Source organism: Desmodus rotundus, chromosome 11 (genome assembly GCF_022682495.2).
Source record: "Desmodus rotundus isolate HL8 chromosome 11, HLdesRot8A.1, whole genome shotgun sequence".
Lineage (NCBI taxonomy): Eukaryota > Metazoa > Chordata > Mammalia > Chiroptera > Phyllostomidae > Desmodus > Desmodus rotundus.
In genome coordinates this window covers 92,420,645-92,436,442 of record NC_071397.1, presented here as the reverse complement: position 1 = coordinate 92,436,442, position 15,798 = coordinate 92,420,645, and the positions used below count along the sequence as shown (strand labels likewise).

At 44.6% G+C, this 15,798-nt stretch overlaps 1 protein-coding gene across 2 annotated transcripts in view; it reads right to left on the bottom strand.

The window, feature by feature from the left end:
- Positions 1-6,144: 6,144 nt before the first annotated feature.
- Positions 6,145-15,798, bottom strand: part of AKAP12 (A-kinase anchoring protein 12) — a 77,358-nt gene continuing 67,704 nt past the window's right edge. For both annotated transcript variants that reach the window (XM_053913999.2, XM_045188908.3), the window contains 2 exons: positions 9,488-14,474; positions 6,145-8,876 (listed from right to left, as the gene is read on the bottom strand). In XM_053913999.2, coding sequence (XP_053769974.1) covers positions 9,496-14,474 — 4,979 coding nt within the window. In that variant the 3' untranslated portion in view covers positions 6,145-8,876; positions 9,488-9,495. The remainder of the gene's footprint in view (positions 8,877-9,487; positions 14,475-15,798) is intronic.

The following is a 15,798-nucleotide window of genomic DNA, read 5'->3' as shown; positions in this document are numbered from 1 at the left end:
ATAAAAATTAGACTGAGACTCTTTAGTGCAAAAAAAAAAAAAAAGGACCAGGATGAAATGCTATTCTGTCATTTCATTCTCCTTGGGAAAGATCAAAATATTTTTGAACATAAAAAGTTGGAATTGCCCTGGCCACTGTAGCTCATTTGGTTGGAGCATCATCCCATAAACCAAAGGTCATGGGTTCAATTCCTGGACCAGGCACATGACTAGGTTCTGCCCCTCATCAGGGCGCATACAAGAGGCAGCCAATCGATGTGTCTCTCCCTCTCTCCCCCCCCCCCCCCCCCCCCCCCGCTCCCTTTCCCTCAGAAAATTGCCGAGCCTGTCCTCAGGTGAGGATAAAAACAAAGTTGGTTATTACATTCTTGAATTGAGCTGGTGCTATTCTCTGGTGTTGGGAACTGCCCTGCCTAGTTTCAGAAGCTGTAAACCGCCATGGCTAAAGCTGAGTGAGAGGCCCTAAACCACTAAGGAGACAAAGCTTATCTCCCTGGGAGGAGTGCTGCCTCTGCCCCTTTTACTCTACCCTGCTTGGCCCCGAGCCTAACCGTTTTGCCAATGACGGGTAAGATTCCTCAAGGGAGGGGTGACCTAACACAGGCACAGTCACAAAGGGGCCCTCAGGGAAGGACTTGGGGGACTATAGAAAAAGGGGGCGATGGACCCTCACCCCTCAGCTTTGACATAGCCCAAGTCCTTATTCTGTCTTCAAGAAGTCTCCTAATCTCTTGGCTGCCTTACTTCCCCTGCCTGACTTAAGCCTGAAACAATGACAGAGGACAGTGCAGTCCTGTGCTGGAAAGGGCAGGTTCCCCGGGGCAATCAGGTCTAAGAAAGAATGCATAAAACCCTGTGAAACCTGCCTTGCTAAGAACACCCTCAATCTTCTGATAAGGGTCCAACTGAAATGAGTTTGTTTCCCAAAGTTTTATAGCCCTTTAGCTATCTGACCCTTACTCAGAATAAGCCCTCATAGTTCTTTGTGTGTTATCTATTGTTTGCTCCTCACTGCCTGACAATGACTGATGAGCTTTACCTGTATTCCTGTGCAAATTGAACCCAATAAAAGCCCGTTGAGGAACAGGCTTCTGGCCCTTCTCCTTTGAGAGATCGGCCACCTTTCCTCCCCAAGCAGATCATGTCTTGGTAGACTTACTCTTGTCCTTGGCAGATGGGGGGCTCTGTGTGCAAAGCTCCCCCACACTCTGGAAAATGTATAATGCCAGCCCTGCCCAAACTCCCTGGTGGTTGTGAAGATCACTCCTTGGAAAGAATTCATTGTCAGCTGAAGGGCTGAAGGGGGAGCAAGTGAGGTCCTGTGTTGGGTGACTGTGTACTACGTGCCAACATCGACTCCTCCCAGCAATCCTGTCAGACATGTGTTATCACCCGTGTTCCCCATGGTTATTACCCATGGGGAAACTGAGGTCCAGAGAAGTTAAGTAATTTTGCTGAGGTTACCCAGCCAATGTTCCCATGGATTCAAACTCCCATGTGGCTCAAATGATACTTTCCCAATGTACAAACCTTTCTGTGGGGGTAGAAACAGGTGGGTCACGGGATGGGAGGGGGGAGGTCAGGAAGAGGAAAGCTTTTTCAAACTGTTAACCAATTGGTCCCATTATTGAGGCAATTAACATAAATCCGTGTTACAGTCTTATATTACCAGTGGTCCTGAAACATCAGCACACTGGAATCTCCCGGAGGGCTTGATAAAACAGATCCCTGGTCTTGCCCCCAGACCAGGGATCTGTTTTATGATGTCCTGGATGATGATGATGATGCCAGTAGCCACGCTTTGAGGACCACAGTGTTACTGTATAATTTCTGCTATAGTATCACTGTCCTTTCTTGGTTCTACTTTTCTCTGAATTATAACCAGGGGCTATTAATGTGCCATTCTTAGCAAGCTCCTAGATTTGAGGCAAGCTGTGCTTAGTGAGGTGCGCGCCATGTGCAGATGGGTGCCTGTCTGAGCGGCCCTGGGATTCATCCTGGACCTCCCTGCTCTCACTCCAAATGCCCTTGCTAACCCATGAGCACAGGAAAGTCACTGAATACCCTACATAGTTTTTGAGGGGACCACCTCGATGGGCCTCCTTACTGTGAGAGAGGAAGGGTCAGGATGAAGAAACAAAACGGTGTTAGACCATTGGCCAAGGTCATAAAATGACTTAGTGGTAAATACAGAGCCTGGGTCTCCCATCCAGGACCCTTTCAGCTACCAGCACCCTGCCTCCGAAATCCTTCTTAGCTGTTGTTTAAATTTTTGTTGTTGTTAGGGGGAAAAAAAAGATGGACTAAAGAATTCTTTTATCAATGGGGACAACTGTAATTGAACAATAAAAAAAATTTTAAAGGATTCTTTTATCTTTTCAGTTAGAGATGCCCCTAAGCGGACAAAGGGCAGAAGGCAGACAGCCAGGGAGAAACAAGAGCCTGAGCAACATGCCGTCCCAGGGGCCTCAGTAGTGACCTGCAGGAGAGCAGGTTGGCCCCTCCCAACTGGGCCCCCACCTCACATTGACGTGCTAGCAAGCCCCAAATACGGAAAAGGCACCAGGGAGAGGGGGAGAGCAAGAAATGCAGATGGAACAGAGTGGATGTTTCCTCTCTAAAAAAGAGCATTTATAAAATGTTTGGAAGATCATTGTCATTCTGATTCTACCGAAATATCCAAGGACACAACAATCATCGGCAGCTGCAACGTTGCCTCTAGTGGACGTTATTAAAGTTTCTTCTCTTCTACTTACTAATATTAACACATTACAGTGCATTTTGCTTTCCAGCTTGTAAAGCACTTTCACAACAGGAAAAATCTTGTGAAGTACTTTGTTACACATTCTATCTTTTTTTAAGATTTTATTTATTTCTAGAGAGAGGGGAAGGGAGGAAGAGAGAGAAACATGGATCAACCAGGGAGCTGACCCACAACCCAGGCATGTGTCCTTACTGGGAATCGAACCAGCAACTTTTTGGTTCACAGGACAACATTCAACCCACACCAGCCACACCAGCCAGGGCTGGTTACACATTCTGAGATGAAACTGCTGTGACAGGGTAAGTGAACTCTAAAGCCTCGCCTTTCCTAACCACCAAAGTTTGTGCGTGAGATTATAAGCAATGTCGCAAGGATCTGGTGCGGGTTATTTTCCCCTCCGTGTCTCCAGGACGTAGGGAGCACAGAAAAGCCATTGATGTCTGTCTGTCCTGAACTCTTCTGTGTTTGTCAGACCCATCTGTCCAGCTGCCCATTCTGCATTTCTCCTTACAGATCTCGTAAGTCTCTCAAACGGAACATTTCCACAACTACTATCATCTCACCACCCCCACCTATGTCAGGACATGACCCCACACCTAGGTTGGCCATCCAGAAACTTCCTTCTTCACCCCACACTGTTCCCAGGACAGATAATCAGGCCTGTGGATTACACCTCCCACTGTCTCTTGATCGCACCCACCTCTGCAGATGAACTGCCACTCCTTTAATACAGGCCTTTAGCAGCTCCTGTCTGGATTCTACAATAACTCATTAGCTAGTCTTCTCCCACCTCTGGCCTTTAATTCTCCGAAAGCTGGAAGAAAATCTCTACATGCATTGGCATTTAGGATCGAAAATCCTTTCTTAAAAAGGGCTGTCCTGGGCCTTGCAGATCATGAGTATCTGTAACCCCCCCTCATTAATTTTCAGTAACTTATGTTACCAAGCAGCAAGCGGGGGTCCTGCCGCCTGCCACCACCCTCTAGGCAAAATGCCAGAGATGAGGCAAAGGTGTGGTGATAAAAGAAGAGTCTTTATGCAAAGTTACACAACTTTGGAATAACAGCTTTCCACAGGCATGCCACTGAAGCCGGCCAATTAAGGCTAATATCTTTAACACCTGGGTTTTCCTATCAATTCCCCGTTTTTAATTATCTTATTTCCACAGGGTTATTAGTTTACAAACTAAAACATAAGATAGAAAAGCTACACTATGTTGGAAGAATGGCAGGCATCTGCCACAAAACCTGTCCCCTTCTAGAACAGCCAAAGAATAACCCTGCCACCCTCTACCAGGCCAGCCCGATCTGAGGCTGCGCCCAGTTTCCTCTCCCATCCAAAATACACACCAATTACAGTCTGTTGGGAGACGCAGGCAGCTGCAGCACGAAGCCCAAGCATCCTCAGGGGAGAAGACAGCCCGAGAGCCAGAGCACCAAAGCCCTTCTTTTATTTCAAACCTTCTAGCCCATAATTCCATGCGCTCTGCAGGCATTCCGATTCTCAGCCAATCTCGTCCTAGACCATTTACCATTGCCCAGGGCAACCTCCTACTACCGCCCCTTCCTACTCCTCCCCAGTGATCTGATCAGATCTCTCCGTACCACCTAGGCATTATGATAACCCAAAACTCACAAACCACACCCCACCCCCCAACACTGCCTTGGGAATCAATAGCTAGATTACATAGCATCATTTCCCTGCTAAACCATTTTAATGACCCTTAGGAACAATCCCATTCCTTACAATAGCCTGAGGGCCAACCCTGTGGAATCATTTCTGTAGTCTTTTAAAGAGCCCTAATTGTGTTGAAGTAATCCCTCCACCCCGCTTTTCCAGGAATTAGGGGAGTGCTTAAGGCTAACAGGGATTAACAGGATAAAACACAATGTGGTTTTTAAATTAGCCTAATTTATGGTATTGCCTCTGCTCATAATTAAGCTAAATTGTTTGTATTAGAATATAAGGAAAAACACAGGGTTGAGTTAGAACTAAGCTTTAGTATTCAATATCCTGTTGTAGGAAAGTAACACACTGGGCCCTAATTTATCAATTAGGGACTGTTACTTTACCTCTGGTCTCCAAATAGGAGTGTTAGAATGCAGCTTCTCTTAAGACAGGTGTGTCAAACTCATTACAGGCCGAAATAATTTTAGGACTGCGTAAGTGTAACTACTCCTTAACTGTTAAGGAGTTGAAATTACATTCGGCCCTTTGAAGGCAACCATGAGGCTGATGTGGCCCCTGGGGAAAAGGAGTTTGACACCCCTGTTTTAAGAGGTCAGATGCAACTCTTGTCTGGTGTTAAAAATTTTAATGTCATTAAGCAATGCAAAAGTTTGCAAAGTTTTATGAGATTACAGAGTAGAACACTGTAAGAATGAGTTATATTTCCATACCAAGAAATGGGTTTGATTTCTCAGCTGACATTAAAAAAAAAAATCATTATTATCTTGACCACCATGCCACCCCCAAGTCCTTGCCACCTTAGCCAAAACCTGTTTTACCACTTAAAAGGAGGTGATCTAAATCTCAACTTTCTCATAAATAAAAGTAGGCCCCAGATCATTTTTCTAATTCCAGTGATCTAGGCTGGAGATGGTAAGGAATTTGGTGGTGAGGAGCAAATTGCATTTAAACAAAAAATGCAAGGTTGTCCAGCAGATGCATTTCCAGAATCACACCGGAAATGAAGTCACGTCAACTTGAAGTTACTGGACACACTCGTTGTGGGCAGGTTATAGCCTCTTGCTACTTGGGAATCCTTGGATCACATCCATTTCTTTTTTTTTTTTTTTTTTAAGATTTTATTTGTTTATACAGAGGAGAAGGCAGGGAGAAAAAGAAACATCATGGTTTGGTTGCCTCTCGCACGCCCCCTACTGGGGACCTGGCCTGCAACCCAGGCATGTGCCCTGACTGGGAATCAAACCAGCAACCCCTTTGGTTTGCAGGCTGGCACTCAATCCACTGAGCCTCACCAGCCAGGGCTCCATTTCCTTGCTGGTAGAGTTGGGTAAGGGGTTTAACTCTAGTTCTGTTGTTGGTCGGGATTTCAGAGTAGGTCTGTACGACTGTCCAAAAATGGTACATAACACTGTGTGCATTTTGGGTTTTGGAGGCCAGCCAGAGGTTTAATAAGATTCCAGTTCAAGGGGCCCCTGACCCCAAAACCTTAAGAATCAGTGATAGAGATTTTTGTGAATTCACACATACCCCAAGTACATTCCCAACTCCCACGATGCTCTGCGGACAGTGTCATGGCTAAGGGATGGCTAAATAGTTAAAAGCAGAAGTTAAATGGGTGACGAATATCACAGCAGGAAAGAGAAAAGCAATCAAAACTGAGTTAAGGTGAAATTACAGAAAGAAAATCCATGGTATTTGATTAGGTTGCATTTTATTTAGATAAATGAAAATCTGCCTCCAAACAGAACTAGGAATCAAATATTGTCTCAGGTTAAAGAAAACTGCTAAGCTTGAAGCTTACACTGAAAGCTAAAATTTTCAGCCCTTGACTATCTGTAGCTCCAAACATCAAAGGAAATTTTTGGAACAAAGTACACGTATACAGAGAGGCAACTTGTGGGTACCATTAGCAAAATAACCTGAAGGGGAACATTTTATAGTCTTCAAATTACAAGAAGTGGCGAGAGGTTACAAGTCTTGCATTGCTTTCTGTTGTACATGGTTCCACAGTAATGCCAAAAACAGCAAAATTTAGGCACTTGCTCCAATTTCTGCAGTTTACATGATTATTATGAACTTCATGAAGTAACAGTAGCTTTAGAATTATAATACAGAACTGTATTTCATGCTACTGTTATAATAGCATTCCTCTGGTCAATAAGACAGTGTTGCTAACGGACAGAGGTACAGAGCTTGTACAGAAGGAATTACAGAAGTAATCCAGGGCACATCCAGATAGTAATTAGTGCGAGAGGCACGGTCACAAAAAAGACCAGCTTTGGTGATGACCTGGTTGGCCACATGTCAAACAAATGGGATGAAGTGGCAGGATGGAAATTAAACAAAAAAAAAAAAAGAAAGAAAGAAAAAGAGTATCTGTTTACCACAATCTACAAAAATCTTTAATCTGTTCAAAATAGCACAAAATTTCTTCCTGCAACAGAGGAAGTCAATAGCGGAGCTATCACAAACTCCTTACAAATTGCTGTCATCTCCACTACTTTCTGGTTGATCTTCAAAAATTGACACTAGCACTTTTCTAAACAAGTCTCAAGTTCACAAAAGAAGCTATTTAGATCAGAGGATTTTTTTTTTAATTTGGGGATTTTCAAGTTTAATAATTAAGCACAGGTGGCTATTGTAACCCCGGAGTAGCTCCTAAAAGGAAATACAGTGCTTTCCAGCCACAAGGTCCTCTGCACGGTTAGGAGGTGTCTTTCTACTACAGCCAGTTTTTGCGGGAGTCAGGTTTGTTGGTGTAGCAGAAACTACTTTCCGGTTTTAACAGCAAATTTTCTTTCTGGTAAGACTGTGCTAGACTTTCTAGAATGTTATGCTTTGAAATCACTAATTGGCCATTGAAATTAAGTTCTCAAACTGGAGTACTGAGTTTGAGTAAACTTTGTAAGAAATATATATGCTAGGCCAGTTTTACAAATGTGAAAAAGGTGGAATTTTATGGTAGACAGGTGACTGTTCTTTGTGTGGCAATGGTTTGACAGAATCCTTTTAAATCACTTTAACATTAAAAAAAAAATCCCAAGATAGATCACCTGTCGGGCATGGCGTTTTTACTATTAAGCTTTCTTAAAATTTCTTTCTAGAAAACATTAATCATTAACAAATATCAACGCAGAAAACTGACCTTTTCAGGAAGACACCACCAGAGGGTAGCATTGTAATAGCTCTGTCCATCTGAAAAGCTCCAGGTTCATCCCCGCAGACAACTATGTGCTGACTTCCTCTGACATCAGCTCAAACCAGTATGAAGTGGTAACATCACACTGAGGCTGTCTGAGAAATTTCTAACTTATACTGCTTTCAGAATGCAGCAAACCTATGTCCCAGGATTCCTAGTAGCTAATAAAACCAGCAAATCTAAGTGAAGCACGTATTTTATTTAAATCAGTTGTCAAAGCACAATTTCTGGAAATGAACGTAATGCAACATTGTTTTAAAAGAGCGGGCACAGATATGGCACAGACACCATCCAGCATCTATCGAAATGCCAGTTGTAAAGAACCAGACTTGCTTCATGCTGTGCGTAAATGGGTTCCAGCATCTAAGAGTAGAATCAGAAACTTAAAAAAGTCAATTCTTTTCTTAACAGTATGAAAAACAGATCACTACTTTGCGTCAAGATTAAGCACACTCATCTGTCCAAACCACCATAACAATTAGGAGAAAAGACTTAATGTGCAATTGAAAAAAAAAACTTGCAACTTCCACTGGGCCAGAAAGAAAAATTTCACAGTAACAATGGAACATTCTGTATGTTTCCAAAAAAAAAAAAAAAAGCTTTTTATTTCTAGCACTGTGCATAGTAGGAAAGTGACCAATCTGAGAATAATACTAATCATGGACCTAATCCTCAGTGAATTTTGTAAGAAGAACTGTAGCATCTGATCAGGAATGTTATTTCTAGGAAGCTGTCTTCACAGGTCGTAAACAAGCTTCCCAAAGCTCCACTATGGCCGCATGCCCCGTCATAAATTGTGAAACAAAAGAAATGTACTACGCAGCACATTTCCTTAAACATTAAGAAAAAATATACAATAGATACAGGAGGAAGATTACTTAAAACGTACATATAAATACATAAAGAATGATACTCCAGTTTGAGAAGTGGAACTAGGTATTTCCAACTCCAGTTCCAGGTTTAGAACGCAGGACCTTAAATGAGAGACTTTACATGGAATCAAGGGAAAACCAATAGGGCGGCTTTGAAAAGAGGAACTGTGAACCGGGTGTCGCTCCCGATGAAGCCTCGGGATTGTCGGGGTTTCCCAGGAGTGAGATCGGTGGATGGGCCTGTTCTTCGGTTGTCAGAGGTCTGAAATATTGGTCTGCAGTCTCATCAGCAGCGTTCACTTCCTTCCATCGCTTGTCTTCACGTTCTGGTCTTGCAAATACACGAGGGTTACTAGAGGGGGAAGAAAGATTCAAAAGTGAGTAAAACGCCCTTTTCCTCCCTCCTCATTTACTTCACCACAGACTGGCTGTGCCGGTGAGCTGCAGTCACTAGGGACCCCACCCCATCCTTTCACGCTACAGGAAAGCGGGAGGGTGAGGGTTGACCTGTGCTCCTCGACCTCACAGCCTATGTCGGCGGTTCATGGAGTCAGACTCATCACATGCACTGGAATTTTGTTGTTGTTGTTATTACTGCTGGAAAAAATTCACTTTTCTTAAAAAATTCAACTGACAGTCGGTATGAGGCTGACTGAGCACAGCATATTTCTTAGAGCTTTAGCCAAACACGTACACAAATGCACACTTGCACACACGCGGGCCTTTATTTTCTTCTAAAGCAGTCACGCTGGGGATAAAATGAAATCATTATTTTCACAAACACCAATATGACTGAATGTCATTTCAATGAGAGGAAAAAAAGAAACCAACGCAGATCTAGTCTGGCTGATAGTTCTGCATAAAATCATAATTATTTGAACTCTTGCTTCCCTTACAACAAATCTGCCATCAAATGGCATTAATGAAGAAAAATTATTTTAGAAGAAAAGGAAGCGTACTTACATGGCGTTTTAAGATTCTGTGAGTTCTGGGGCGGCCGGCTGCCTCTCTTGTTTCTGGGTCTCCTCCTGGGTTTGTGTTTCAATCTCTTTTTCTGACTCGCTCTGCCCGTTTCCATCCTCAAATTCTACTTCCTTCTCTTTTAGTTTTGGCCCATTGGCATCCAGGGACTCTTTGGTTAAACCTCCCGAGGCCTCAGTGTCTTCCAGGGCTGAGGTATGGTTCTCAGGGTAATCGACAGCATCACCTTTTTCATCTTCTTGGGATTCGGGCAGAGGCTTCTCTATTCTTTCTCCTAACCCAACCCGATCACCATCTTCCCGCACAGACTTGGTTCCAGGTGCTTCTCTCTCTTCCTGGGTTAGGAGAATTACCTCTTCAAGCTGCTGATCGTTTGCACTGGAGCCTTCGACCTCCAGAGTCATGACCTCTTGGAAAGCTGCGTTCACATCTTTGGAAACATCTGAGCACGTCTGTTCCGCAGTGGTCAACGCGGACTCCTCTTTGGCTGTGGTAGTTTGTGTTTCACCCTCTGCGGAGACCTGAAGTTCCCTTTCTTGTTTTTCAATTTTCTGTTCAGCTTCCAGGTTGTCAACCTGTATCAGCTGAGCCGGTGTCTGGCAATCCGTGGCTGTGTCTTCTGTACTTACTAACTGGTCAACAGCTGTCTGAATTACGTTTTGTACAAGTTTACAGCTCTCAGTCTTAAGTTGCAAAATCTCCTTTTCAGCCTTTAAATCTTCCTCTCTTGTTCCACTCACTCTGACTTCCTGACAGCTAACCTGCTGGTGGTCTTCTTCTGACCTCCCTTTCTGTGATGTGGTTTTATCTGCTTCCCGGTCAGCACTGATGCCTTTTTCAGGAGTAGCAGGTACTATCACTGGTATTGATTCTGCCTGAGACTCATTCCCTGAGGGCACTGCATCTTCCCCTGGCTGGACAATGAAGTCTTGTTTTTCAGAGGACTTTTTCTCCTGTTCCAAATGTGCTTCCGCAGACTCCGGGGTTCCAGGTGTTTCCAAAATCTTGACGGTTTCTCCTAAGACCTTCTCCTCCACTGTTGCAACTGTTAGAGGTAATGCTTTCTCAGAGCTTTGAACTTGAATTTCTGTGCAAACTGCTTCCTCCTGAACTAGCCAAGAAGGAGAACTTTCTTCACAACTGATAACTTCCTTTTCCCCATCTATGATGGTCACGTGAACTGTCTGGCCCAGCTGTTTACTGAGCACTTCAGCTGGTTTTGGCTCAAGTTTCTCTTCACTCACTGGAGCTGGCTTTGCTTCCATTTCCTCCCCTTCTACTTGAACTACCATCTCTCCCCCAGCTGTGGTTAGAAGAGACTGAGTGTGACTCTGGAGTTCAATATTATCATTCTTTTGAAATTCAGCCTCTTTAGTAACTTCACCTTGAAGGACAACTTCACTGACCTTTTTCTGACTGGCTGTTATTTCTGTGTCTGCAGACACTGCAAGTCCTTCAACCAATGGTATGTCTTTGGTTTCGTCATCAGCAAACTGGTCGGTCTCTTGAATCACCTCAGTCTTTGAAAGAATGGGTACAGTTTCCACGGATACCTCTTTATCTGTGTGTTCTAGAACCTCTTCCATTTTTGAATGTTCTTTACATTCTTCCTGTGATTGAAAACCAGAGGGTGCTGGAGGCATCTCTTTCAGCGCAGGAACTGCCTCTGCTTCTGTGACCTGTGATCCTGTGCCAGATGCGACCTCATTATTTGCGTGCATATCCACGGCTTTGCCTTGCTGGGTGATACGGAGAGCTTCACAATCTGCTACTGGGGTGCTTCCATTGGTCTCACTGTCTGTAAGAGTTTCAGCTGAGTCAGGGCCAACAGCCTGTTCCAGCACAATCTCTGATTTTATCCCAACCAAGGTTTCAGCTTGACGGGTGGTTATAAGCTCACTGGCCTCTACACTCTCTGTGACTTGAGGAACTTTTTCGAAGTGTTCTGGAGTGGCCTGTGCATTTACCTTCCCTTGTGTCAAATCCTCAGTTTTTGTTTCTTCGACATGTCCTTTCAACACCACGTCCATCTCTTTCTTCAGATCTGGCACTTGAGAATCCTCTTCTTCTTCCACCTCCTCTGGTATTTTTGATTCCACTTTCCACGTTGTCTGAACTGTGTCTTCCAGTCCTGTGGCACCAGGCAGCTGTGACTCTTCTCTAACTTTTTCAGCAACTGCCTGCAGGACCTCTTGAGTTCGCCTGTCCTGGTCTTCCATGTCTGTCACGCCACCTTCCACCTCCTGAACTGGTGTAGCTTCCTCTGTGGTGTCTGGAGAGTCAGTTAACTGGGAAACAGCTGAAACCATGTCGGTGGTCTCTTCAGCACCGGATGCTTCCGTTGCTTCTTCAGCACAAAATGCCCCCGTGGTTTCTGCAGCTGTCACGGCTTCAGAAGTTAATTCCATCTCACTGATGATTGTGTCATCGCTGGCATCTTGGCTCTCAGGCAGAGCTTTGGTGACAAGGGGGCTTTCCTCTGCCATGACCTCTCTTTCAAATACCTCTCCACTTGGTGACTTGTCTTCATCTTCTGATTGTTCGAGAGGTTCTGTCACTGAAGCAGAGATCCAGGAGGGTGACCTTTCTTCAATGTTGGTAACGGCCCTTGCCCCATCCACAACAGTCACAGTCACTGTGTGAATCAGACTCTTGCTGAGCTCCTCCGACACATAAACCGCTCCCTTTTCCTCTGGCTTCTCCTCCCTTTTCTGGGCATCCTGTGCTTCCATTTTCTCCCTTTCTACGGCATCGTACTCGGACAGAGGTACCACAGCTGGGACATCAGCATCATCTTCGTGCACTTCCGTCGGCCCCGTGTCTTCAATAGCAGTTTGATCTTGTTTCCCATCTGACCTTTTCTTCCTTCGTCCAGGAATAAATTTCTTAATTGAAACCCAAGACTCCTCTTTCCCAGTTTCAACATCTGCAGCTGAATGTTCTAGACCAGCCCCAGGTACAGAGTCTTCATTTTTCTCTTCCAGTTTTGACTTCGATTTTTTTCTGGAGGTGACTAATCTTTTAAATGACTCCCAGGTGGAGACCCCTTCCCCTTCAGAAGGGCTTCCCGCTTGCTCAGGTGAGGAGCTTCCCTGCCCTTGATCATGCTCATGGGAGCCAGCAGGGACAGTGTCCGGTCCTGCTTCTTTGTCTTTTCCTACATCCTCTGGTTTTTGGCTTTCCACTGCCATCGGTTTTGGTCCCCCTTCCTCATCAGAAGATGATGCTTTTCTTGCTCTTTTCTTGGATGACCCCACACAAATCAAAGCTTCCCAAGACACTGAAGTGTCAACCCGGCGCTTCGGTTCCTCCGGCTTTGGCTCTTCTGCATGTCCTTTGACCTCCTCATGCATTTCGGATGCTGCGCTCTCTGTGGAAGACAGGGTGGCACTCTTCACCTTATCCAATTCATCTTCTTTATCGCTTTCCGAAAGCCGCCTAACACGTTTCTTGGGCGTCACCATCTTTTTGAAAGACGCCCAGGGAGTCACACCTTCTCTCTTTTTCTCTCCATCGGAAGTAGTTCCTTCCTCGACTTCCCCGTCCTGATGCGCATCCGTTATCCCCTTCTCTAGACAGGTAATCTCCTCAGGTTCTTCGGGGGAAGAAGCAGAGCTCTCGCCCTTTTGTTCATCTGTACTGTCTGGAGAATCTGCCACGACTGGATGATGTTCCCCTGACTCTTCATCCCCTCCTCCTCTTTTCACTTTCTGTTTCTTTCCAGAAAGCTTTTTTAAGCCAGTGCTCGTAAAAAGTTTCTTTAAAGGGCTTCCTTGCACCTTAACCCTCTCCTGCGAAGCCAGCATTTCCACCTCACTCACTATGCCTTCAGAGAGTGTAGACGGTTTTTCATCAGGACTTGGTTCGGGTGGCTGGGTGTGGTCCCCTCCAGGGGCACACGCTTCTTTGATCTTCACCGGCTCTTCTGGAGGTTCAGCTTCCTGAGGTTCAGCATTCGTTCCAACCAATTTTTCAGGCGGCAAGGACTCTTCTATTTCTTCTGCCTCAGCTTTCTGCTCCTCTGTTTTCTTCTCCGTAGTGCTGACATGGACTTGAGCAACAGTCTCTACTTTTTCATCAAATATTTCTGTTGCTAACGGGGCGGGTTTCTCTTCGGGAGAATCCTGCACTTGACCTTCAGAGGGCAGCTCTACTTTTTCATATTCAGCTGATAATCTGGCATCCTTAGCACTCTCTGTGGTCCCCTGTGGGTGTGGCTGTTCAGAAGCAGCCAGTTTCTCAGAGGTATCTTCCATCTTTTCACTTTCTTCTGTGTCTGCTCTTTCTGGCTCTTGTTCCTTTTTCTTCTCTGAAGCTTCCAGCTCATCCTCCTTCGGCTTCCTGAAACTGGTCTTCTTGCGCCAGCCAGCCCAACCTTGAGTGAAGAATTTTTTAAAGGGCGAAGCCGTTTCGCTGGCCACAGGACTCGTTGGAGAGTCTGGAGATTTGGTTGGTTCTTTTTCTTGCTTTTCTTCTCCATCTTTGCCTTCCTCTGCTGCTTGACCAGACTCAGCTTGAAGAGAAATTTCGGTGTTACTCTGCTCGTGCTTCACAGTTTCGTCCGGTTTCTCTGTAGACTGTTTCAGTTCACTTTCTTTGGGCGCTGCTTCTCCAGTCTCCGGCTTGGGCTCCTGGTGGTCACCAGCCCCATCTGACCCTCCTGCTCCTTCGCCCTCCTCTTTTCTGACAGTGAGTAGTTGGACAGTATCAGACTTCTCGCTCTTATCCTTTTTCACAGTGAATTTCAAGCCAACAAACTTAAACACCTTCTTAAACCCAACATCATTAGTCTGGGACTCAGCAGGCTGTGCTAGCTCTTCTAAATTGCTTTCTGAAGAGGGAATCTGCTCGATTATTTCAGGCATTTCCTCCTGCCCTTCCTTTGTGATGTCTTGAACAACTGCTGCGTTGGCAGCCATCTCTTTATCTGAGTCTCTTTCGTTCACATCTTCAGAGTCTCTCTGTCCAACTATTAACAGAAAAAGAGACAGGTGGGGAAGAAGAAAGGATAAAATCATTACAATTCAAGAAAACTAAATATTTTAAAAGCACAACCAATTACTACTTTCTTTAATGTCAGGCAATTCCAGGACAGGTAAGAGTCTTATCAGTATTTGTGATTGTCCATGAATTAGGCAGTGTCTACTACTTTCAAATGACCTTAAAAAAAATTTTAGGTTCAAAGGTACTGTGCTCTTTCTGTTCCCGGGAAAGTTAACAATATCAACTATTAAAAAACTAGTCATGCATGAGTAGCCGCAGCATCACAAAGGGCAGGTCAACCAGGTAGTGTACATTATGTTGCAATGCAAAATGGAATCATCACATATCACATCCATGATCTAGAATCCATCCAGTTTTAGACATAACTTCCTCTTTATAGAAAATACAGGGTTGGAGAAATAAGCAAATAACGACCCACGTAAGTATCTAGACAAATGTAAAGGAGGGGCATTCTGTGTAATCACTAGTCTGATCTCTAGCATGTCCCCAAAAGAGACCAGAGCTCCTTGGGAAATTCTGGGCTGCATCAGGGAGAGTACAGAGAACACTTTTGCATAACAGGAAAGAGATGCTCAAAAGCTGAGGGGGGCTTATCAAAAGGACACAGGAGCCAGCTTGAAGGGGCTCTGTCTGGCCAAACTTTGACACATAAAAAAGAATAGTGACCGTGATGGGTTAGAATGCACTAAATTAAAAAAAAAAAAATCCATGCATCAAGAGTGATACTAAAAAAAGTAAACGGGAGAGGGATTATGTCCTTATGAAAAAATGCCAATCCATAAATTTAGATATAACTTCCATTTCGATCCGTTAAGAGTCATTCTCCTGCATCAAGAATTAAAAGATTACATGCATTTCCACGGCCTGCAGCACGTCTTACAAATGTCCCCAAATCACAAAAATACTCACGAGAGACCGTCCACAAACACTTCTAATGCAACACAAGAGAGGGGTAGCCTTTTTTAAAAGGTGGATGATATCACTGGAAGTATACCAGAGAGAGAAGTGAAACCCCCAAAACAAGCCCTATTCTAGGCCAATTTTACTAGTAATGAACACAAACAGAAATTTCCTGCCAGCAAGCATGAGGTGAAAACAGTCATTAACTAACCCTTCTAGAATTCATTAGCAAAGGCAGGGACACTGTGCTAACAGAGTGGGAGAAAACAGGTGTTAATCACACCATCTCCCTGCCCCCCCCCAGCCCCTCCTCCTCCCTTCCATGTACCTGAATCTGTGTTTCAATTAGCAACCCTTTTTCTTACATTCTGGGATGACTGCAACATTTC